Genomic DNA, 25,811 nt, shown 5'->3' on the forward strand with positions numbered 1-25,811 from the left:
AAAATAAAATAAAAACTTACTCTCCTGTCAAACTTTCACATTTCAGAAGGATACTTTTCAAAATTAGGTCATGGGCTCAGCGCACCCAAACTACTCGACCTAGACTGGCCCCTGGAGCTAAAGTTGTAGTTACTTATTTTCACGAATGAGTGCGAATGGTTGTTAGTTTGTATGTGCCCTGCAATTGGCTGGCAACCAGTTCAGGGTGTACCCCGCCTCCTGCCCGATGATAGCTGGGATAGGCTCCCACGAACCTAGTGAGGTGATGCGGCTCAGAAAATGGATGGATAGATGGATGGATAAACACTGCTATTCGGATGAAATCAGGAATTTGTTTGTTCAGGAATTCAGTGTCCATGCATGATTAATGATCATCTTCTGGCACCCTTCGACCTCTTGTCACCTTTTTCCCTCCATCAGGGAACAGCAATAGTGGGGAATGAGATTCATGGATTGAAGGTGAAACATCTGCATGTGGGAGGAGTGTTGGGCTCCGGAGAGGTCCTGAATGGGATCAGAGGATGCATTCAGGTGAGACTACATGGATGGATTATTGAGGAATGGGTGTGCTCCTGAGGAGAAGGTTATTTGTTCTTAAAGAACTTATGCAATAGAACTCTCTCTTTTTCTAGGGTGTTCGCTTGGGTGTGAGACCGGACGCCCCCTCACTGCCGCGCCCCTCCAGAACTGTCAAAGTGGAGATTGGCTGCAATGTCGGGAACCCTTGCGTCTCATCTCCTTGTCCCGCCCACAGCCGCTGTACGGACCAATGGGAGAGGCACACCTGCATATGTGAACCCGGTGAGTGATAATGGGAAGCTCGGGATAACATTTACCCCATTGCTAGAGTGAAATTGCAAGTCCTATCTTCAGAGAGAAAAAGGAAAACTGCAGTAGAAGTACAGATACTGTTAAGGGTATCTTTAGTGATGCAGATATGGACCCAAAAGCGAACAGATACCTCAAAAATCTACTTCAGTACAATAACAAAGTATTTGTACTTAATTACTTCACACCACTGCATGTCTAACTAATGTTCAGGAGATGTTTGAGTTGTCATCCACGTGAAACAGAAGAAGAAACGGAAAAGGCTGAATCTAATGAGGCATGGGAGAAGAGATTAAAGCAAAAGTAATCGTAACAGTGGGAGCAAACATGAAGAAACGAGCCAAAAAAGAATTGCAGGAGTATGAAACAAAGGGAGAGCAAGAGCAGACGGCTTAAAAATGTTAATGCTTAATTAAGTGAAAATGATGGGAGACGGAAATAATGTAAACAGTAGCAGTTTGGGGTGCTAAAAAAAGAGAAGAGAAGAAAGAGAACTTGAGAAAGCCTAATCAAATAGCCTGGAAACACAGGCGACACATGAATGAATACATATGCACAATAGGTGTGAGAAAAAAAGATTGAAGCCTGAATCATTAATTCAGCAGAAAGAGTTCCAGCTGTAAGGCTACAACTGCCTTTCTTAGTTCTCTTTTGACTATTTCTCTGCAAAATTCTGTCTGCACATTGGGAAAAAGTATTTGAGAAAACAATAGTCATTGAATTATAAGAATAAAGTCATATTACAAATACTCAAAGTTCTATAATGGAGTACTGTGAAGTTAAATTATTGAGGAATTTAAAAAAGTGTATGGGAGTTTAAGTAGAGTATAGCCCCGTGTAGCCCAACACTCCTTTGCAAAAAACAATAACATGTCATATGATGAGCGTTAAAATATACCTTTGATATTGTGATGCCGGTAACTGGTGATGTTACGAGATGTGCCAAGTCTTCGAGGTGTGTGTCGGGTAATGGAGGGGGCGTTTCCGCAAAGTGCGTATCGAGGTTTGCTTCATTGAGGGGCGGAACCGGAAGTGATGACGTCCGAAGCCTCGCTGCCCGGCTGTACCACATGGCTGATTCGGGAAGCCGCGAAGTTTGACAGCAATCTAAACCCCTCATGCAGGCTCCATTCAAAATCTGTGTGTGTGTGTGTGTGTGCGCTCACGCGCGCATGTGTGTGTGTGTGTGTGTTTTATATAGAGTTGCGGTCAGCTCAGTTTGGATAAAGTTTGTATAGGCTAATAGAGTTTGGAGAGTGTTGACAGCAGCCGTTTGGACCTAGCTTGGACAGCAAAGATAGTGAGCGATTCCATTTACGTCCCTCGTCAGAATCCTTGGAAAGAGGCTGGTGGCCACTAACCCAGCACCCTGGTTTAATAGCCCAGCTGTATGGTGGTTACCTGAGTTCAAAACCTAAGCAGGACTGGTCATTCACAGGAGCCAAAAAGATGCAAAAATGCAACGCAGCACATACTGTATGTGGTAAAGATACACCTGCCTGTGATTATGCACATACCCAACAGGTGGTTTCATGTGCAATGAAGCATCAAGAAATGAACCATTACTCGAACCAATGGCTGAAGTGTTACAATGCTTCATGAAGCTTCATCTCGCCATCACTACTGGTAACGCATTACTCCCAAAATGTCGCTATTTTGAGTAACGAGCAATGTAACTGGTTACTGTACCCAGGAAGATAATTAGATTACAGTTTCTTTATCAAACCAATAATAGTTAAATTTGAGACAACACCATCTCTTAGCAAGTCCTAATTGTTGGTTAGTGACTTGATGAAACAGTAGCTCATCTGACCAAAAGCAGTTTACAGAACACACAGCCCACTTTTATTCTGATGTATTGTGAAATATTTACCTGGAAGACAATGTTTGTCATGCAATGCACAGTGAAGGTGCAGAAAATCTGAAAAATGCAAAGAAATGCACAGCTACACTGTCGCCACACTATTATTTTCCTTAGTAAAAAAGTGTATGTGATTGTTGTTCCTTTTTTTATTTACACAATAAGAAGTTTAAGCGTTTTACTGGTGTGTTAAGTGCGAAATGCATTGCGGGTTAATAATTCATCCCGAAGTGCACGGTCAGAAATCGTCATGTAGGACTGAAGGACTTATAATACTTCGCTTAAATAATATTTACAATGAAAAGTGAGAGCTTTCAACTTCGTCTGCACTCCGGACTGCTCGTGAGCTGGTTTAATGCACTGTACTGCTGATGTTCATGTAAGTCTAAGTAACTAAACAGCTCATTGAATGCGGCTTCAATTACACTAATATTTCACCTATTGGTTCATTTTGATGATGTCGTTCTGTAACCTGTTTGGCGAACATGACCAAGTAATGGGTATGGGCTAATGCTCTTTTTGTACTATGGATAAGCGATATTCCTGCCACTTGGCAGATGCTGAAAGTAACTGAAAAAGTTACTTGTAATCTAATGTAGTTACTTTTGAAATCAAGTAATCAGAAAAGTAACAGTTACTCTTAAGCTCAAGTAATCAGTGAAGTAACTAAGTTACTTTTTCAAGGTAACTGTGGCAACACTGATGACGATTGTTAAAAATGTTGTCATCAAGACTCTTATCTTGCAACATTGCAATTCTTGTCAAATTAAACTTATAGTTACAACTTTATTCTTTAAGGTTTTTCAATTTTGTCTGAAGAAGCCTCTTATATTAAACAAGAAAAACAACCTAATTCAACCTGCAAAGCGAAACACAATACATGCAAACTTGAAAAATTAAGAAAGTTGGAGGGGAGTTTCTAACTAGGAAAAGAGCATGGGAAATGAGAGCATGTGCTTGGAGCAAAGAAGGAGGGAACAAAAGAGGAGTGAGTGAGTGTGTGCGTATTGCATGTAGGATGAAGAGGATACGCTGTGTGTTTAGGAGCCTCGGGCCTGGCAGCCTGAGAGAGGAAGCACGGAGGCAGTGCTGTTCCTGTAGCATCCTCCACCAGCCCGTGAGCTAATGCTAACAACTTGAATTAATAGCATGGAACACCGCCCACACTTACACACACACACAAACAGAATCATACACACTAAACATGTAAAAACTTCCTACCCATGCTCTTGTTTATTTTAAACTACAGTTCTCATTATCTTTCATCAGCAGAATGATCATTTAAAATTGAGAATGTTGTACAACGACTGCATCTCAGAGACAAAAGTTTAATAACAGCATAGAGGGGGGAAAAATACAGAGAGAGTTATGCTCTCAATAATTCCCTTTCATTTGAGAGACCAAACACATGCAAATAACTGTGTAAGCAATTGGTCCATTACAATACACACACATTTAAACCAGGGCAAACTAATCACACTGACAGATTTTTTTTTTATGAGGGGAATATCATTAATTGATTATTATGATTATTGTTTTATAATTGATCAGCATTGATATCGGAACTACTAATACTGTGAAAAAAAGAGCCAACAGGACGGGCTTACATGGACTGAAGCAGACATGCAGATAAATGAATATCCAACAAGAGAATAGCCTAAATGGAAGTGTGACATTTTTGTCATTTGCACCATGCTGCAATTCCCACTGCCTGATTTAGCTAGGGAAAACACTGATATTGCACTCACTGGTAGCCACATGGATTCTAATGATTAAAATATATCTTTACAGTTTTTAATCAAACTGCTGCCAGTCACCCAGTGCTGCAGTTAACAAAAGAGATTAGCCAATGCTGCCAGTCCTGCTTGATCAATATCTGACTTTGATACACAACATGAACTTATCTAACACACTGGTTTTACTATTAATTGTCCATCACAATTCTGAACCAAAATTGATCTGGTTCTAAAATATGTGTTTATCGTTCAGCACTTCTCCTCAGTCTTGCACATGACTACCGGCGATCATCGCTGACTGTCATGTCACTGCAACACTCTTTTCTGCATAGAATATTACCTTGCTCTTCTTCTCTTCTCACATTCTTCTTCCAGTCACTCTTTCAGAAAAGGTTTTGCAAAAAGTAACAAAAAGCAGAAGAAAAAGGCAAAACACACGTGCGGCGTTAATGCTGTGATGCAGGCTGCAATGAGATCTACGGCGTGCCGTGACTTTTCAATCAATCTTGACTGAGGTCTGTGCTCAGAAATATGATCAGATATTCAAGTGAAACGCAACGATGTCATGTCACAGTCCCAAGAGGTCTTTTTACTCAGAGAGCATTCTAATATATTGTAATGTACAGTATTTACAATGTTTCCAATAAGTGTGATAGTGCTGAATGCATTTCTCTCTGTGGAATTTCAGCTTGGCGACAATATCTCAGGGAATCGCAATTTGGAGTTTAATGTAGTAAAATGCATTCCAATTTAGCAGCTATCCTTTCCTGAGCATTCATAAACATTGGGAGAGGGTGCACTGCCTAAATGGTCTTTCATAATTAGACAGTATAATGTAAAATCATCCTGCTTGACTGATGTGCTGCTTCTACGTTTGTACAGTCTCAAATCTCTCCACTTCTGACATGTGGTCTCTCTTTCCCCATATTGGTGTCTCAATGCCTATTTCATTAAGTGTGTGAACAAAGCCAAGGCCGTTGTCACGGTGCTCTGTCAGTTGCCATGGTGAATGAGTGGAGATGTATAGGATCCATACTCAAGGGTGTGTGTGCATGTGCAAGTGCGTCTGTGTGTGAGCGTGTGCAAAAGCAATAATAGTAAATGAAATGCCTGACACATGGAATGATGACGATGATTGTAGGTGTGTGTATTACCATATAATCGTGTTGTGTGCATGTTTGTTTAGGTGTGTGTGTGTGTCTATTGATGAGCAAAGGAAATCCAATCCTTTGAGGTTTATCGGCTCTACATCTATCGACTATATCTACTTATTTACACTATTCAAATTCTGTGTATAGCTTCAGGCATCAATGTACATTTTCTTCCGACGTGTTTGACAAAAAAAAAAAACTGTACATAAATGTTAGGGCTATTTGTATTTTTCTTCTCACATTCCAGCAGACAATTTTATACACACGCTGTCACACTTGCAGGTTACTATGGGAGAGGCTGCACTGATGCTTGCCATTTGAATCCTTGTGAAAATGAAGCTCAGTGCCACAGGAAACCCACCTCGTCACATGGCTACATCTGCGACTGTGGAGACAACCACTATGGACAGTACTGCCAACACAGGTAGGTGTCTCTGGGTTTCAATGCATATTTTCATTGACAAGATTCCACAACAACTATAGGACCAATTTCTGTCAAACTTTGTGTAAGGTTCTCAGAGGCCGACGTTGAACCCATTCGATTCCAGTGCGGCTAGCTAATTTTCATATTCACATTTGATAACCGTTTAAACATGGGGACATTGTACTTTTTCTGTAATTCTTAAGTCTTTCTCTAGGAAAAAAAAAAAATATATATACAGTGGATATTACAAATCTGCACACCCCTGTTCAACTGCCAGGTTTTGTGGTCTAAAATAGTAATAAATTTGAATGATTATTAGTGCAGCCTATAACTGTACAACTAATTTCATTCTTTCAAAAAAACAAAAACAAAAATTTTCAAACAAAGAAAATCTCCCAAACACGGGAAAATGTGTTCTGGTCCAAGGTTGAACTTTTCAGGCATAATTTCAAAAGGTATTTTTCAGCACAAACACAACACTGCTCTTCACCAAAAGCACACCATACCGACAGTGAAGCGGGGTGGTGGTAGCATCATGCTTTGGGGCTTTTTTTTTTTTCTTCAGATGGAATTGGGACCTTATACAAGGTGCAAGGTATTATCACAAGTTTGAAATAGCAGTCAATGTTAGCGCAAAATCTACATGCTTCAACTTGAAAGTGAAATACAAATCAGGAAAAGACTTTCAGAACAATTTAAATTTATTTCAGGTTAATCACAGGCACTTTAAATGGTGGCAGGGGTGTGCTGACTTTCATTTTACATGAGTTTGTATGTGATTGGTTAATTCTGAACGCAGCCACAAACCCATTTAAGAGGGTGTGCACACTTGTGAAAACAAATTATTTCATTTGTTTTCTTCCTGCTTGATAATGAATATGTATATTTTTTTTGTAAAGTTGAGTTGTAAAGATTTCAGGAAACAAAGGTGGACATTTTTTTTTTAAATGATATATTGTGGTACTATTCTTATCTATCACAAAAACCTGGCATTTCAACAAGTGTGTGAATACTTTTTCTGCTTACGTTGCCCCCCCCCTTCTTATTGTGTGCACATTTAGGATTGACCACCAGTGTCCCAGAGGTTGGTGGGGGTCTCCCACGTGCGGGCCTTGTCATTGTGATGCCAATAATGGCTTCGACACAAACTGTAACAAGACAAGTGGACACTGTCACTGCAAGGTAGGGCACACACATATTCTATTTACATGTCGTTTTACATTGGAGAATATACAATTACCACATTAATATGCGCTTTCTAAATCACTTTGGTTTAAACCAGAAGGACAGCGATTTCCACCCAGTCTGCTCGTTGTTCTTACATTTGTACGCAATTAATTAATGCATTTTGATTAGTATAATACTGTGATATATTTAGATTATTTGAAAAAAACCCAAAGGTTTTTAAAACAAATTACATAAAAAATCATTTGCTATAGGCGGCACAGTGGCCGACTGGTTAGCACATCTGCCTCGCGGTTCTGAGGGTTCAAATCTGATCTGCCTGTGTGGAGTTTGGATGTTCTCCCAGTTTCTGTGTGGGTTTTCCGGGTACTCTGGTTTCCTCCCACATTTCAAAAACATGCATGGTAGGGTAATTGAAAACTAAATTGTCCGTAGGTGGGAATGTGAGTGTGAATGGTTGTTTGTTTATATGATATGTGCCCTGCGATTGGCTGGTGACTAGTTCAGGGTGGACCCTGCCTGTCACCTGAAGTCAGCTGCGATAGGCACCAGCACATCCGCGACCCTAATTTGGGTAAGCAGTTAAGAAAATGGATGGATGGATACTTGTTCCCAAAAGATGTGAAATATACTTCATGCTGTTTTTTTGTGTGTCAAAATTTACAATGGCAATCTTGTGCATGGAGCATAGCCATGTACACACTTGGAAAATAGTCCATTCACGATTATATTATAGTGCTTCACTTTTCAAATTCAAATTTCCTATTAAATGTTAATGACAAATACGTTGCGATTTGACAGACTTAAGGTCTTATGCAGGCATACCAGTTAAATGAAAAATGACACCATAGTCCTACCTGTGTATATTGTAAGAGTTTGTGTAAGCAGTATTTATTATCCTGGCTATAATCTACTCCCTAATCTCTGCTATTGACCTCTAATCTAAACCTCTCAGGAACTGTGTGATGTGATATGGAATTTCTTTCATATTTTATTCATGTGTCCATGTCTACACATATGATCTGTGTTTACGTCTGACACAGTTTATACTGTATATGCAGACACAGGCACATGAGTATCTTGTCATTATGTTATCAGGAGCAAAGAGGTGACATGACTTCCTGTTCCTGTCAAGTCCCTGCCGAGCAGCACGATGCCGGCAGCACCGTCGTTTGTCATTCAAACAGCCTTTTGGGCATATGACAATTTGCAATTTATGTGTGTGTTCTTGAAAGAAAAAAAACAAAAAGCACATTTAGAGAGTAAGATGTTGGTGGCACACCTTTAATAAAAAAAGAAACATCAATAAAATGCCACTTGATGTCTTACTGTGAATCTCTGCTATGGAATGTTTCACTCGTGTATTCAGGAATTTCACTACCGTCCGCGGGGCTCAGACAGCTGCCTGCCATGCGACTGCTACCCCGTCGGCTCCTTCTCACGGACATGTGACCCCGAGACCGGCCAATGCCCGTGCAGGCCCGGTGTGATTGGTCGCCAGTGCAACACGTGTGACAACCCATTTGCTGAGGTCACAAACTCAGGGTGTGAAGGTAAAGGCTGTGTTTTAGTTTTCATTTTATTTGAGGATTATTTAAATTAAAATCAAATATACTGTACCTGTATATATTTCACTATCTCTATTTAGATAGAAGTCATCGTCCATGTCTTTAAGTAGCTCAGGATGCTGTGTACAGGGAGTCAAAATTTGTATGAAAAAGGCAGCACACAATATCAGCGGTGCAACCTGTGAATTGCAGCACTCCCCGTGGTTCTGAAACAAGTCAATATTTGCCACTTGGCTTTTCTGTGTTTTTATGTAGTTTGAATAGTCCAATTACAAAACAGTATGCCCAACTGTCTGATACCATAGACTCATACCTCTATTTTTATTCCCATATTTTAAGATACAGTATCTGTCTTTTAAATTATTATCACTGGTCCATAGGTCTTCATCTTCCACACTTATCTGAATGTAAAACAAAACACCCTTGCCGCGTCATTCGTGACTACGTCGTGCTTTGCTCTCGCTGTCTTTCAGTCATTTATGATGGCTGCCCAAAAACCATCACTCAGGGAATCTGGTGGCCACGGACCAAGTTCAACCTGCCTGCTGCAGTGCCCTGCCCCAAAGGTTCTGTGGGTGAGTCCACACTCATCTCCATTCAGTCCATACAGGTTGTGACTTTTTGGAATGGTGCTTCATGAGCAACAACAAAAACAAAAATGTGTGTGTGAGTGTGTGTTTTGTTTTCTTGCTTGCAGGGGCTGCTATCAGACACTGTGATGTTGAGAGAGGCTGGATGGAGCCAGACCTTTACAACTGCACCTCCCCTCCATTTGTGGAGCTCAATGCTGCTGTATGTTGACAAGGAGCACTCAGGATACAGAATACATTGAATTGCAGTTGTTGTCACAGAACATTACATCGCCATATTTATTTTTTTTCATCCAGCTGGATTCACTTGAACGCAATGAGACAGAGCTGAACACGATCATGGAGAAGAAGCTCGCACACCAGCTCCGTGATGTGACTGAAGCGACCGGCCGCCTCTATGGTAACGATTTGCTCATCGCAGAGCGACTGCTGTCACGCCTCCTCACCTTCGAGACCCTACAAAGTGGCTTCGGACTCACCGCCACTCAGGACGCACACTTTAATGAGGTAGAAGATTTCAAGCTATTGTTAAATTTTAGGCAGACAAAAGTGCAAATTCACTTTGATGATGATTTCAGGGTTAGCAGCAAGAGTCCGTAGAGGATATGTAGCTGTGAAAATAAGAATACAGAGAGGTAAATGAGCACGAGAGGTGAATGAAAGTCATTGAAAAAAGGTGTCAATAATTTTCTTTGACAAGAGGTAAGAGTCTGAGCACAAACAAACTTACTCGTATTAAATAGACCTGGTATGCAATGTATGTATGCTGTAGCCTATCGTCATTCCTTGAGCCAGGTATGGCTCAAATGATTAGTTCTTCTCTACAGAACATCGAGATTGAACACAAACTGTCTATCCTATAATTATATTACATGCTCAAAGCTTGGATCGGAATATTTTGATGTTGTTTGTTTGATAATAGGATTACATTGACGGTGGAGAAATCATGACAGTGTCAATATGCTGTTGTGCCTCCAAAACAAAATATTTTCTCATCATGCCAAGTTATGCGCTTTGTTTGGCTGAGCTCAGGAAGAAGGGAGAAAATACACTACTTTAGAAGATCCAGATGAAAATGAATAGTGGCTTTGTTTTCACTTTTCTCTTATAGTGACTGATGATCCTAAATCTTGCATTGAGACACTGTATGTAGCTTAATTACATTTGAGATTTTTGTTATATATAGATTATTATATTACTTTCTAAGACTATTAAGTATCCTTGAATACAATCAATGAATATCTATCATTTATTGCACCAATTTACTCTTTCAAATCTGATATTAATATATCATTCTGTACCCGTCAAAAAGAGTAGTCACAACAAGTCGCTTTTATGTGTGAAAACGTAAACGTGTTACGTATGAGATTCAGCACTGCCAACTGGCACTGTGAACCGTGACAATTGTATCCCAATCTGATTGTATCATGAACTACATACAGTACAGTAGATTAAAGCCACCATCTCTAATCCATGCAAATGCAATCAATTGTCTGCAATTTTAGCTTCACAAAAGGATTACTGTCATGCTATTCATAGTTTCATGTTTACATGATTACAGTAAACCTTTATATTATAGCCACACATGCAACAGTGCTTTGGCTTGATATACAGTATGGCTATGGAAGCTCAAGACTAGCAGGCAATGTTGCTATGGCAATGCAGAAATAGTAGCTCAAGTAAGATTGCAAATGTCAACCCCCGTATTGCGGAGTCTCATTTTACCTGATATGATGAGGAAGTGGGTACACGCTAACACGCATTCCAGTCCTGCAACAGTTCTAGGAGTATTCAGCTTCCTCCTGTTTGTCTCAATGATTGTTGTGTTTTGTGTACAGCTTCACCTCATTAATGCAGAGAGGGATGATTTCATTTTCAAGTTTTGCATTTGGCCCTTGGAAGATCCCAGCAAGGGAGAGTTTTTAGTTGTCCTCTTCCACTTGCAGCTGTGGCTACACCCTGTGCTGCTGACAGGAGCTCGGTCATTGTTATACCGCTAAAGATGGGTTGCTATAGAAACTGTCATGGTTGGGGAAGTAATACCAGTATTATCATCTGGTCTGTTTGTAATTAGTGGATGGAATCCTAATTTAGGAATGCTGACCTTTTAAAAGTGGAATTTCCATGGTTTTCAAATGCATTTACGCATACATATTTTCTCCACCATGTCTCTATTATCCTACACTCATAATGCCAATAATCATTAAAATCTTTTCCCTCTCGCTGTTCTACTCGCGCAGAAAGCACACATTCTGGTTTATAGCTTTTGGAACAGGAAATTGTGCTTTTTTTTAAGGAGGACTCTTAAATGAAAAATAATCTCCTGTTTATCCGCTTAATAGACACTTGTGGGATATTTTGAATACATTGTCACTCCTCCAAATAAATCAAACAATGGAAGAAGGATACCAACATAATAATAAGAGATTTTATTGCTAGTTTGGGGATTTGTGGCATTTGGGCATCATGCTCCAAGTAGTTTTCATTACCTTGTATGAGCAATAGGAGACATATACAGTTGTCATGGCAACCCGGTGCCATCTTAAATGAAATACCATAGTGAGTGAAATTAATATCCATGTCAGATTTTCATCTGAGTTAAGTAATACATGCTATCATACAATCATTTTCAAATGTGACACTTTCAAATATACTGTATAATTAAATGTAATTTGTATTTACAGCTTTGTAAGCAGAAATATTCATGCTTAATTCCAGATTATGGGAGGTATTATTTTTGTGTTTTGTTTACATGACATGACATGAGGTTAGGGCTTAATGCGTTGATATCCTGAAAACGGATTTTGTTGTGTCCAGAGATTTATTTTAAATACAACTTGTTGATTGAGGTTTTATTAATTTTTTTGTATGTGTGTGGACATACTGTAGCCTTAGTTCTTTGTTTTATGTCGCGATTTCTTACTTGTCAATGCCTTTGCAAATAGATTCAGCCAACCTTTTTCTTTCTTTTACAGTTCATTGCTTTCCTCTTCCAATGCACTCTGTGCATTTACTGTCTTCTCCCCTGAGCATCATGATGCTCCAGTACTTTATTAGATCTGGAGCAGAATCAGAAATCCCCCCCCCCCCGCCTCCCAAGCCCACAGCCCCCCATGCTCTCTGATCATATATGATCTACAAACAGAATGATCAAAAATTCCAGACAAAGGCTCTCTTATAGATTCCTTTTACATCAAATATTTTTGTCCTTCTTCCTTGCTATTATTTGCATTTCTTTGTTTTCTAAAGCATGCCTGTGACATGACAAAAGTGACATAAGATAATGGGTATAAGTTTCCTTTAAGAAACGCACAATGCTTTGTTGCTATTTATTCTAATTTTTGCACCAAAATGTACTCCTTCAACTTCTTCCAGAACATCCTGCGTGGCTGCAGTGTGCTGTTAGGTCCTGGAACGGAGGGTCTTTGGCGTGCCCTTACCCAGGGTCAGAGTCACATTCTCAGCGGTCCAGCTGAATTGTCGGAGTTGCTGGAACAGTATACGCAGAATCTGGCCCAAAACATGAAGCTCACCTACCTCAACCCTGTGGCACTGGTGGCTCCCAATATTGGTGAGTTGAGAGTGATACACATACAGACATGATTCAGCTAAGTATCAGTCAAACATGATAATAATGACTACAGCATCTGATTTAAATCATCTCAGATGATCTGCGATGAAATGCACGAGAATGAATCCTTTTACAGCAGGGATGCAAATGATAAGAGCTGGCAGCAGCACAGAGATGGATGTCATGCACAGAACACACACAAACGTGCACACACACACACACACACAGGAACGGATGTGTCCAGAACATGTACAACGCCTGAGGAGTTTTAGCACTGTCCTGCATTTCGACTTAAAGCTGCCAAATGCACATAGTCACGTGGCCTGTCATAGAAAGAGAAACTGATGGAGAATAAAGTGTGAAATTACTGCGCAAGTCAAGGAATAGCTCTGACAGCAATGACAACTCATGTCATCCTCAGTTAGTGCAAAGCTACAAACACTGATTTATTTTATTTTTTTCTAGTACAGTATCCAATTTGTAAAAAAAAACCTCTTTTGAAGAACAAAACAACTTCGTCTTTGGGAATGGAAGGAAATGTACTCTGATTTGACTCATTTTCTGCGTCTTTTACTTTTTTCCCCTATATTTCCATCCACTTTGGAAAACACTCAAAATACTGTTGAACTTAAATAGCCTACAAGAAAGCATCAAACAAAGGGCAGCGAATGTTAACTATCATGTTAATCCAACCCAAGCCATTCTACTTCCTTGTATTATTGCGGGCTTCTGTACACTTCTGTACACTCGTAGAGGTTGGAGATACACATACTGCTTTCTGTTGATTGGTCAACAGAGAATTGTTTGATTAAATTTGTTTGAATGGGAAGAACACAAAACAGTGGAAACCCGAGGTTCACCTGATTCAAACTCTATCGCAGGGAATAATTATTGCATGGAAGAACTGGAAACATGTCTTAGGAACCTCAAAAACATGCCTTTGGCTACCCATCTTATCAAGGGTTGGAGGAACCAGCAATTTTCTTTTTTAAACTTTTTTGCTGTTTCGCTGTCAAAATGTATTTGTGACGTTAGATACTCTCATACTCTTTATCTTATCACAAATGCAAAAGCATTTACTGTGTGTCATCTTGCTTTTGCCTCATACATAAGGAATCTGGTTAGTAACCCTTGTTGTTTTTATTCTCTCTGCACTTTAGTCATGAATCTGGATCGGGTGGAGAACCACACTCACGTGCGGCGACGTTTCCCACGTTACCATACTACACTGTTTCGTAGTCAGTCCGTGTGGGATCCCTCCACGCATGTGATTCTGCCCCCTGCCGCCCTGGTCCCACAACGACAACAGCAACACAACTGGAAGGAGAAGGAGCGCACTGAGAAAGAACGTGAGAATACATAAACAAAAACAATTCAAACGCAAGAAAGAGTTGAACATAGTAACACAGAGTTCTCCCTCTCAGACGTCCCTCCTCTTCATGCTGTTCAAGCGGCAGTCAGCTTCTCAGCCAATCAGACAGGAGAGTACACTGCAGCCCGGCGCACACTTGCAGCACCTGAACCGCCCATCACCATTGTCATTTTGCTTATCTACCGAAGTCTGGGTGGAGCACTCCCACCCAAGTATCACACTGACAGACGAGGAGTGAGGTGAGAAGTTTCACAAGCAGTCTCTTCTGGACTCTTCTGCTTAATGAACGAGACTGAAATGTTCTAATTGTGTCTTTAATGCTCATTGAGTCAGTTTGACTACCTTAAAACGACCTTAAGACCACTTTCTTAGAGAAGTTAAATGTTTCATATATTTTATTTTTGGTATTCTGTGTTCCCATTTAGCTGTTTGCTATTTATACATATCCCTGTAAAGAACTGTGTCTGTGAAAATTCCAATATAAACGTTACTTGCTAATTTATTGACAGTAGTCGAATGCATCACTAATGTTACTCTAGACATCAATAGGGTATACTACTAGCATTTGCTACGAGTTTGTGATAATGGTAACAACACTAAAAAATGTAGTAGTGTTGTTCTGTCTGAAGCTCAAGAAGCAGGAGCGCTTGCCACAGAGTGCAGAGAGAAACTATACAGTGTCATTACATGAATGGCATCTAAAAGTAAAGGCTGAAAAGAGGCTTGTAACCCAACTTACTGTCTGCACCGGTTCCAGACTTCCCAGACACCCAGTCATGAACTCCCCAGTGGTCACTATCTCTGTATACAACAATCAAACCTTTGTGGGGGGACATTTGGACCAGCCCATTCTACTGGAGTTTAAACTACTGGAAACCGCCAATCGCAGTAAGCCACTGTGTGTGCAGTGGAACCACAGCAGCCAGTGAGTACACAATTATGTTGTTTGTATAATTTAGTTAATTCATATAATCAGTCTTAATCCTTTAGAGTAGGGGGTTGGAAAACTGTGCTCAAAGCCCACATTTGATTTATAAAATGAGCTGATGGTCTGGGTCATTTGTGGATGAGGCTTAAAAAAAAAAAAAATGTGTATGTTGTTGCGACCTTCAGCTTGTCCCATAAGGGTTTGCCACAGTGAGTCACTTGCATGATTGAGTTTTGTCAACCACAAATCTAACACAGCTGCTGTTAGATTTGGTTGAGCGAGTCAGGTTGCGGAGAGCCAAGAGATTGTATTTTCTGCTTCCGCCACGGAATTGTTTTTGAGTGGAAATCTGGGTGATCGGACAACTAGTTGGATTTCTTCGGGGCATGTTTATGGGCGTACGCTATCTTAATTAAAGAGACGCTACAATACAATAAATATCATTGATAATGTAGACCAGGTGTTACCAAGCTTTTTAAAACTGAGAGCTACTTTTAGGGTACTGATTAATTAATTAATAATAGAGGGCTACCTATTTGACACATACTTTTGAAATAACAAATTTGCTAAAATTTTCATTATATGTTATGATTAATAATGAATGATATTCATCTTTGAACATGTAAATAATTTATAATAATAATGATTAACAATGATTTTCCAAGTTAGGAAACAAATATCCGTATGCAACTCTTTATTTTTATACATCTCTGAAAGTGTTTACATTTTAGAATGATTACAACATTCCTAGGAATCACAATGTCCCATCACTGGAGAACTATTTTTGGAACAGGCCTGCAGGCTACTCACGTGGTCCTTGGGGGCTATCTGGTGCCCGTGGGCATCATGTTGGTGACCCCCTGAAGTTTTCCTCCAAATAATGGAAGATACGAATGTGAATTTGTGAATGCCTATCCAGAAATTTGCGAAGTTCCACTGTAAGGATATTCAGAAAAGAGCCGATACACTTCACATCACATAATCTAGACAAGCAATAAAGATATTAGACTGGCCTGCCTGCAGTCCAGACCTGTCTCCCATTGAAAATGTGTGGCGCATTATGAAGCGTAAAATTCGACAACGGAGACCCCGGACTGTTGAACAGCTGAAGCTGTACATCAAACAAGAATCGGAAAGAATTCCACCTACAAAGCGTCAACAATTAGTGTCATCAGTTCCCAAACGTTTATTGACTGTTGTTAAAAGAAAAGATGATGTAACACAGTGGTAAACATGACCCTGTCCCAGCTGTTTTGGAACGTCTTACAGCCATAAAATTCTAAGTTAATGATTATTTGCTAAAAACAAAAAAGTTGATCAGTTTTAACATGAAATATCTTGTCTTTGTAGTGTATTCAATTAAATATAGGTTGAACATGATTTGCAAATCATTGTATTCTGTTTTTATTTGTTTAACACAACGTCCCAACTTCATTGGAATTGGGGTTGTAGTATTTTAGCTACTTGATTTATTGGGGTAATAAAATAATCTTCTCTTACTAATGCAGATATGTTTCTTTGTGTGGCCCTGCAGGTGTGAGATTGGAGGCTGTTGGACAGTGAGAGACTGTATGGTGGTATACAGGAACATCTCACATGTCCGCTGTCAGTGTCAAAGGTTAGGCACCTTTGGAGTGCTGATGGACAGTTCACAAAGAGAGGTTTGTGATATGTACACACTTGTTTGTCTCATTCAGATGGTGTCGCTGCAGGCAAGGCTTAGGAGCAACAGTTAAAGCTGGCGGACCCTGTGCCATTTGGTTTTTGTTTTACAATAACATTTTGAAATTGTATTTTTGTGTGCAGATTACAGGTCATGATTTAATTTGGAAAACATTTACGTTGTTTGCTTGTACTAGTATTTGCGATCCTAACATCTACTTCTTTAAGGGTTGACTTGGTCACTGATAATTTGTTCTACTGTCCAAGGGTCGAAGGCGATAACTAACAATCTCCACTGTAATTCATCTATGTGTATGTATTGCTGTACATGTGTAAATCCAGGAGATGCCTAGTGAACTAGTTGGAATTCTTCTCGCTAAGATTTTCAGCTTTTAAATAACTTCAAACCTCAGATTTCAGCTAGCTCCTGTCAGCCTTCTCACGACTAGAAATCTAACCCATGATTCCTTTTTGTATTTCTTTCACAAGCAGCAGTTGGAGGGTGATCTGGAGACGCTCGCCCTGATCACCTATTCCTCTCTGGTGCTGTCCATGCTGGCTTTGCTCCTCACCGTCTTGGTGCTCTCCTGCCTCCGAGGCCTCAAGTCCAACACCAGGAGCATCCATTCCAATACGGCGGCGGCCATGTTTTTGTCAGAGCTTGTGTTTCTGCTGGGCATCAATCAGACTGAACAACAGGTTGGTACTTGAATTTCTACCACCCATTTTGCGTCAAGAAACCTTTTTACGCTCCCTCTATTTTGTCACTATCTTCATCAGCTAAACTTGTAATCACACTTTAAATGTTGTATATGAATAGACCTACATGTTTAATTCTGTTAAAATGTCTTCTTAACCAGACTGCTAGCTGCCTCTATTTTCCCCCAAGATGCCACTTGGTCCAAAAGTTTTGGGAAGATACTCTGCAAACTGTACATGTATTCTTGTAAAATGCATTATTATGATATCACTCGGCGGCACGGTGGACGACTGGTTAGCATATCTGCCGACTGGTTAGCACGTCTGCCTCACAGTTCTGAGGACCGGGGTTCAAATCCCGGCCTGGCCTGTGTGGAGTTGGCATGTTCTCCCCGTGCCTGTGTGGGTTTTCTCCGGGCACTCCGATTTCCTCCCACATCCCAAAGATGTGCGTGGTAGGTTGATTGAGGACTCTAAATTGCCCGTAGGTTTGAATGTGAGTGCGAATGGTTGTTTGTTTATATGAGCCCTGCGATTGGCTGGCGACCAGTTCAGGGTATACCCCGCCTCTCGCCTGAAGATACCTGGGATAGTCTCCAGCACATCCGCAACCCTGGTAGGATAAGCGGTACCGAAAATGGATGGATGGATGGATGATATCGCTCCCAGCCTAAATCGCATAGCTTTAAATAATTTACATTGTTGATTTTGCTGTTTGATTCTAAATTCCTCCTTTTTTTTTTTGCACATCCAGTACCATTTGTTCTGCGCTGTATTTCTATCCTCCATCCTGGCTACTTCTCATGTCATTTTATTAATCTCATCTATGCATTTGTGTGTGCGTGTGTCGAGGTATACTGTATCTTGCTTTCTTACAGATGAAGCGTTGCACATATGTGCTCGGTCAGCATGAAATCTCATTATTTAAAGTGCATCCTCATAGTCGGCTGTACATTGTGACTGGTTACCTCCAGCTGAACTACTACTGTATGCGATGTCTCAATTGTACATTGTGCATCATGCTTAACAGAGCATGCTCATGCTCACGGTCATGTTGCTATTTCTCACTTCTACTGTTAAGTTTGTCTTACGCCAATGTGTGTCTGTGTGCGTCCGTGCCTGTGATGATAATGATGACATGTTTGTGCCCGAAGAAACTACCCCCATTTTTCCTATTTGTAGAAGGTTAGGCCTCATCTCCTTTCATCATTAAATAGCCGTAAATTTGGACACGGCTTCTTAATAACATGAGAAAGATTCATTATTCATTATTATGATGACATAATGAAGTCAACTGTTTAGTATATTTTACAAATTCAGTTCTACAACAGTTTGGTCCCAAAATAATATTTATAAAATGATACACAACATCATGCAGTGTTCTGAGTGCTTTGAAAGAGGATATATGAATCTGATAATCTTGGATTTTTGCATTTTAGCTAATGAATATAAATAAAAAATATCTCGATCTCCCATGCACATTAGGCAGTTGTTAATAGATATGATGAAAATGATGCGACATGGCTTATTCATGGAATGTCGCTACAGTTCAGTTATTAATAACAGAAGCCATTTGAAAGGACAGTAAAACATTTAAGATAGTATGTGTTTGCATCTCTTCACCATTTAGTGCCTACATCATTACAGTACATAATACCATACATTTACAGCATATGAATTTGTGCAATTTCTGCCTTTCATATACGTTGGAAAACAATGAGCTGTAAACTCTGTGGTTTAGTGGCAATCAAATTGTTGATGTCTGTCATCTCAATCAAACCTTGTTCGCATCTAGTGAAGTGTTGCTGGCCACTTTCCAAGATGTGTGCCCAGCACGAAATCCGTTGGAAAGAGTATGCTCACCTCAATTCCATCTTCTCTTTACTGTTATCTGCTTCGTCTTCACCTAACTTTCTCTTCCATCTTTTTTTGCCATTCCTTCATAACTGAGCCATCTGTCTCGCCTTGCTTCTGAGTCCCACTCCTGCTTCTCTCCGTATTCTCTTGCAGTTCCTGTGCACGGTGGTGGCTATCCTCATGCATTACTTCTTCATGTCCACATTTGCCTGGATGTTTGTGGAGGGACTTCACATCTACCGCATGCAGACTGAGCAACGCAATATCAACTTCGGGGCAATGAGGTTCTACTATGCCATCGGCTGGGGCGTACCTGCCATTATTACTGGTAACACACATGTTCAGGCACAGATTTAGAGTTTTGGCAGTTATAGAAACATGCTATTTTGTGCTTATAAAGAGAGAAATAGGCACTTATATGCTTAGATATCAGGAAAACTACAGTTATTTGTACAATGTAATTTTTTTGTAACTTGTCTTCTTCCAATAGCAATTTTATGAATCCTACCATCCATCTATCCATCCATTTTCTTTACCGCTTATCCTCACTAGGGTTGCAGGCTGCTGGAGCCTATCCCAGCTATCTTTGGGCGGGAGGCGGGGTACGCCCTGAACCTGTCGCCAGCCAATCGCAGGGCACATAGAAACAAACAACCATTCACACCCACATTCACAGCTAGAGGCAATTTAGAGTCTCCAATCAACCTACCACGCATGTTTTTGGGATGTGGGAGGAAACCAGAGAGCCTGGAGAAAACCCACCCAGGCACGGGGAGAACATGCAAAGTCGACACAGGCGGGTATCCAGAACTGTGCTAACCAGCCGACCACCGTGCCGGCGCAGGACAACTATTTGTAGAAAATAATATCTTTTTGGACCAATTAAGGGAAAGTAGATAATTTCCCACAGCACACGAATGTGGCAGCACAGTGATTGGGAATCACTGTCATAGGCCAATGAAAAATCATATGACAGTCACGCCCAGCAGGCTGTTTCAATGATAAAAAAAGGGGATGATCATAACAGACCCACTAAGGAAAATCACCCAAAACAACAAAGCATAAGGATTTTAATGTTTATTTTATGCACATGCAATTGTGACTTTTCTTGGTATGCACTATAAAATGCATGTCAGAAAGAAAACTGTGCTTTCAAATGGAGCTTGTGTGATTGGGCTAATGCAGAGTGACCACTGCATCCACATGAAGAGAGTCAAATTGTGAGCTCACACCTTTCACACATCAGTGCCAGTGTATTGCCAATATCCTACACGTGTACACGCCTACAGCAGCTGTCTGTGTAGATAAGGTGTACTATTGGCATTTGGATGCAATGCGTTTTCCGTGACATTTTAGCTCAGCAATAATAAGGGCAAAACCTGAAATTGACAAATACTCTCAAGGAAGATTTTTTTTTTTCCTTGACACAAAATGCAAGTCATTTCGGTCTCCCTCTCTATCTGCCAATTACTTTCCATCAATTTCCGCCACTGACACACACAGTCACACATATGCAGGGTCCAAAAAAAAGAAAAAAGAAAATGAGTACACCCCCTTTGAAGAGTTATCAATTTCTCAATGGACACAAGAACAATTTTCAGAATGTAAGGAATGACTAGACTTGCCTATGATCGAAGTGTTGTGAGTTAGAGGAACATTACAAAATACAATTTATTCATTATAAAAGCCTAAAAACATTTTTCTGCGCAAAACTCATTTGCTCACACAAACACACACACACACATATATATATATATATACTGAATATGGTGGGACCCCCCTGGATCCCTTGGTGTGGGTGGTGTCTTGTCGGCCAGGCCATTCTTTCCTAACATTTCCTAACAAATCTGTTGTATGGCTGGACTCATTTTTTGTTGAGCACTCTACATATACAAAACATGTCTTCTTGCAGTATGTTTAGTTTCTTCTAGCCGTGATCATCAAAAACTGCATACACCGAAGGGAAAAATAGCTTTACACCAAAAATGCATTAATACTACTACTTTTTGGTGCATTCTTCCACCGTCATATTTATTTATCTCTAAGAAAGCTCCATGTATACATAACCATTGTTGTATTGCCATTGTTCTTACTGTTGTCATAAAATCAACACATGTTGGTGGAAATAACACTTCTGTTCATTAGTCCACCATCACTCACCCTCTTCAGAACTAATTTAATTACCTTTATTTAATAGCTTATGCATGCACAATTAAATGAAACGTGAAATCATGTGCCCCACTGATGAGAAGCTGATGCCCAATATATCAGAAAGATTTTTTTTCCCAGTGTGGTGCAGTTCACTCCAAACGTAGCAATAATACCATTGTTACATACTACGTAAAACGTTTAAAATTGCTCCTGTATTGTATCTCATACAGAATATGATTGTATTTGGATACATGGAGCAATTTAGTTGCTATTAGTAGTGCATGTTACAGAAGAGTAATCAGAAAGCGTGTTATTTCTAAACTAAATGATAGTTGACCATTTCTACTTGTGTGTCTCTTTCGTGAAGGTCTGGCTGTGGGCTTGGATCCAGAAGGTTATGGGAACCCAGACTTCTGTTGGATCTCCATCTATGACAAGCTCATCTGGAGCTTTGCTGGTCCAATTGCCATCGTCATACTGGCAAGTTTTCGATTTTCGTATTCTCACTTTTTTTTCTGGTCAAATATTAAACAATTATTTCTCTTAAAAAAAACATACAGTAGTTTCTTCTTCTCTGGCTGCACATACAGTATGTGACTATATGTGTCTTGCTGTCCCTACGTCCAGATGAACGGAGGAATTTTCATGATTGTAGCCAAGATGTCTTGTAACACCTCTCAGAAGGAGACCAAGAAGCTTCCTGTCATGTGAGTACAGCATCATGAAAATGGAAGGACTTTTCACTCTCAAACACACACACAACTGGCTTTTTACACCATGAAGTTACCTAATGTCTATGATGCTATATAGAATCATGGGTCCTATATGGAACTATCACTTTTCTAAACCCCAAGTGTAGAACCCCAGAGGTGTAGAATCGTGCTATATATAGAACCAGGATTACAATAAAAAAAACCTCTGAAGCATTCAATTGAATACACTACAAAGACAAGATATTTAATGTTCAAACTGATAAACTTTATTGTTTTTAGCAAGTAATCATTAACTTAGAATTTTATGGCTGTAACACATTCCAAAAGAGCTGGGAAAGGTGGCAAAAAAAGACTGAGAAAGTTGAGGAATGCTCAACTAATTGGGAACAGGTGGGTGCCATGATTGGGTATAAAAGGAGCTTCCCTGAATTGCTCAGTAATTCACAAGCAAAGATGGGGCGAGGTTCACCTCTTTGTGAACAAATGCGTTAGAAAATAGTCGAACAGTTTAAGGACAATGTTCCTCAACGTACAATTGCAAGGAATTTAGGGATTTCACCATCTACGGTCCATATCATCATCAAAAGGTTCAGAGAATCTGGAGAAATCACTGCATGTAAGCGGCAAGGCCGAAAACCAACATTGAATACCCGTGACCTTCGATCCCTCAGGCGGCACTGCATCAAAAACCGACATCAATGTGTAAAGGATATCACCACATGGGCTCAGGAACACTTCAGGAAACCAATCTCAGTAAATACAGTTCTGCGCTACATCCGTAAGTGCAACTTGAAACTCTACTATGCAAAGCAAAACACCCAGAAACGCTGCCAGCTTCTCTGGGCCCAAGCTCATCTAAGATGGATTGATGCAAAGTGGAAAAGTGTTCTGTGGTCCAACAAGTCCACATTTCAAATTGTTTTGGGAAATTGTGGACGTCGTGCCCTCTGGCCAAAGAGGAAAAGAACCATCCGGACTGTTATGGACGCAAAGTTCAAAAGCCAGCATCTGTGATGGTATGGGGCTGTGTTAGTGCCAATGGCATGGGTAACTTACACATCTGTGAAGGCACCATTAATGCTGAGTTACAGTACATACAGGTTTTGGAGAAACATATGCTGCCATCCAAGAAAGGTCTTTTTCATGGACGCCCCTGCTTATTTCAGCAAGACAATGCCAAACCACATTCTGCACGTGTTACAACAGCGTGGCTTTGTAGTAAAAGAGTGCAGGTACTAGACTGGCCTGCATGCAGTCCAGACCTGTCTCCCATTGAAAATGTGTGGCGCATTATGAAGCGTAAAATACGACAACGGAGACCCCGGACTGTTGAAGAGCTGAAGCTGTACATCAAGCAAGAATGGGAAAGAATTCCACCTACAAAGCTTCAAGAATTAGTGTCATCAGTTCCCAAACATTTATTGAATGTTGTTAAAAGAAAAGGTGATGTAACACAGTGGTAAACATGACCCTGTCCCAGCTTTTTGGGAACGTGTCGCAGCCATAGAATTCTAAGTTCATGATTAGTTGCTAAAAACAATAAAGTTGATCAGTTTGAACATTAAATATCTTGCCTTTGTAGTGTATTCAATTAAATATAGGTTGAACATGATTTGCAAATCATTGTATTCTGATTTTATTTGTTTAACACAACGTCCCAACTTCATGTATTTGTATTTAATGTATTTAATGTGTAGCAGTTCAGTTGACCTCATTGTGCTCCTTCAAATGCACCTATATTACAAATATATTTCTATCATTGGGTAATTTATATTAATGATATCAATCAATTAATGAAAAGAGTGACTTATTTGATAGTTACAGAAACATTATTTATGTTTATATGTCAGTTAAACAGCTATAAACTGATTTTTTTGTATTGCTGCATTGTAGCTCCAATCCCTTTCATGTTGTTTCATTGCATCTAACAGCCTAGGCCTGTTTTCCTTTGCAGCGCAACCATCCGTAACGCCTTCCTGCTTTTGATGGTGGCCACCTCCACCTGGCTGTGTGGTTTGATGGCCGTGAACAACAGCATCCTGGCTTTCTACTATATATTTGACATCCTCTGTCTAGTGCAGGTATGAACTTTCTGCATGTTCAGCATGCTGGGTTCCCATGTGAGGTACCAGACCATTGCTAAGACTGGTTCTGTCTTGTAGGGTCTGACAGTGTCGCTGGTCTTCACCATGTTCAACTCTGAGGTGAAGGAGGCCTGGAGAGTGGCCTGTTTGGGGAAGAAGAGTCCTGGAGAGGATCCGCCAAGACCAGCGTCGAATGCTGTGAGTTACTGTACTGTACTAATTCCCTCAATCAATTCTTCCATCCATCTCCCCCATCCTCTCGCTCTCCTTCTGCCTCCGGGGTTCTGTACTGACCCGAATAAAATAATGTACGGCCCATCCTGCATTGTGTGTGCGTGTTTGCGTGCGTGCACATTACTGTATGTTAGTGACGATGCAGTTCATACAACCTTTTAACCTCCATTTCCATAACTCTCACTATCAGATTTAAAAAGACTATACAGTACATCGTTCTCACAAGCTATTATTGGAGGCACAAAATTGGCCATGTTTGAACCTCTGCTCTGTCTAATGGTATATGTACTTTATAAATTATTTGCTAGCGCTCTGACTTATTAAATATGAATCAGGAATATACTGTAAAGAGAGCTGAGGTTGTGTCAAGTTTCATCATGTCTGCTTCAATGGCTTCTGTCAAAGCTCTCTTCGTCCCAGATAACTGACAACTGAGAAGGGATAACATCCTAATTGTTCTTCTGGGTCAATGGAGAAAAAAAATCCTGCAGACACATTTCAAACTTTACGAGTCAAATGAGTAGAAGCTGTTACAGCTACAGTACAATGCCTCATATTTTCACTTGCTGCAGATAAAATCCTTCTCTGGTTATTAAGATCAACTGCAATCAAATTAAGGCTTTTTTTTAATTTAAATTGATGATAAGTTTATTTTTTTGCCTGTTTTTTTTCCAGGCAGAGAATCCCTATCACAACGCGTCACTGCTGGAGCAGAGTGGGCTGCATCGCATCACCTTAGGAGCATCCACCATCTCCTCCGTCAGCTCCGCCAGGTATAAAAGCACATAAATACATCATGGAGAGTACATACATAAAAACATCCCAAAAAATGACAAAACATCAATCATTCAGGAGGAACTAGTAACTAGGTCTTCATTGGTTCCTTGTGCTGTTGGGTATGGAACAGTGTTGCTTTAGGGAGGAACTACTGTAGTTCCAGCCATTAAAAGCCTGTTGTCTGTTTCGTGGGTCAGTGGGGTAAAGAGAATACACATTGGATAAAACCGTGTACCGTACCGAATGTAGAGCAACACTAATGTTGCCGGGAGTGGCTTTTTCTTTGTAGCTCGCTGCTTGTCTCCTTGTTTGTAAATGACATGCTGTATTTGTGCAGATGCCCTCTATTAGTCAGCATGAGTAAACATGCAGTACACTGTGTCTGAGTGTGTAGTCACTCCTCTCCCTTTTTGCCTTTTA

At 40.3% G+C, this 25,811-nt stretch overlaps 1 protein-coding gene across 1 annotated transcript in view; it reads left to right on the top strand.

The window, feature by feature from the left end:
- celsr3 (cadherin, EGF LAG seven-pass G-type receptor 3) overlaps positions 1 to 25,811 on the top strand; it is a 96,968-nt gene that overhangs the window by 61,029 nt on the left and 10,128 nt on the right. The window contains exons 13-32 of the mRNA XM_061780518.1: positions 421 to 531; positions 633 to 801; positions 5,859 to 6,000; positions 7,062 to 7,182; positions 8,555 to 8,738; positions 9,227 to 9,328; positions 9,451 to 9,545; positions 9,641 to 9,850; positions 12,719 to 12,914; positions 14,075 to 14,263; positions 14,339 to 14,525; positions 15,044 to 15,211; positions 16,749 to 16,875; positions 17,369 to 17,575; positions 19,586 to 19,760; positions 21,951 to 22,063; positions 22,211 to 22,290; positions 24,251 to 24,377; positions 24,459 to 24,578; positions 25,290 to 25,387. Of these exons, the coding sequence (XP_061636502.1) occupies positions 421 to 531; positions 633 to 801; positions 5,859 to 6,000; positions 7,062 to 7,182; positions 8,555 to 8,738; positions 9,227 to 9,328; positions 9,451 to 9,545; positions 9,641 to 9,850; positions 12,719 to 12,914; positions 14,075 to 14,263; positions 14,339 to 14,525; positions 15,044 to 15,211; positions 16,749 to 16,875; positions 17,369 to 17,575; positions 19,586 to 19,760; positions 21,951 to 22,063; positions 22,211 to 22,290; positions 24,251 to 24,377; positions 24,459 to 24,578; positions 25,290 to 25,387 (2,921 nt within the window). The remainder of the gene's footprint in view (positions 1 to 420; positions 532 to 632; positions 802 to 5,858; positions 6,001 to 7,061; positions 7,183 to 8,554; positions 8,739 to 9,226; positions 9,329 to 9,450; positions 9,546 to 9,640; positions 9,851 to 12,718; positions 12,915 to 14,074; positions 14,264 to 14,338; positions 14,526 to 15,043; positions 15,212 to 16,748; positions 16,876 to 17,368; positions 17,576 to 19,585; positions 19,761 to 21,950; positions 22,064 to 22,210; positions 22,291 to 24,250; positions 24,378 to 24,458; positions 24,579 to 25,289; positions 25,388 to 25,811) is intronic.

The sequence above is a fragment of the Phyllopteryx taeniolatus genome, chromosome 1 (assembly GCF_024500385.1).
Source record: "Phyllopteryx taeniolatus isolate TA_2022b chromosome 1, UOR_Ptae_1.2, whole genome shotgun sequence".
Taxonomy (NCBI): domain Eukaryota; kingdom Metazoa; phylum Chordata; class Actinopteri; order Syngnathiformes; family Syngnathidae; genus Phyllopteryx; species Phyllopteryx taeniolatus.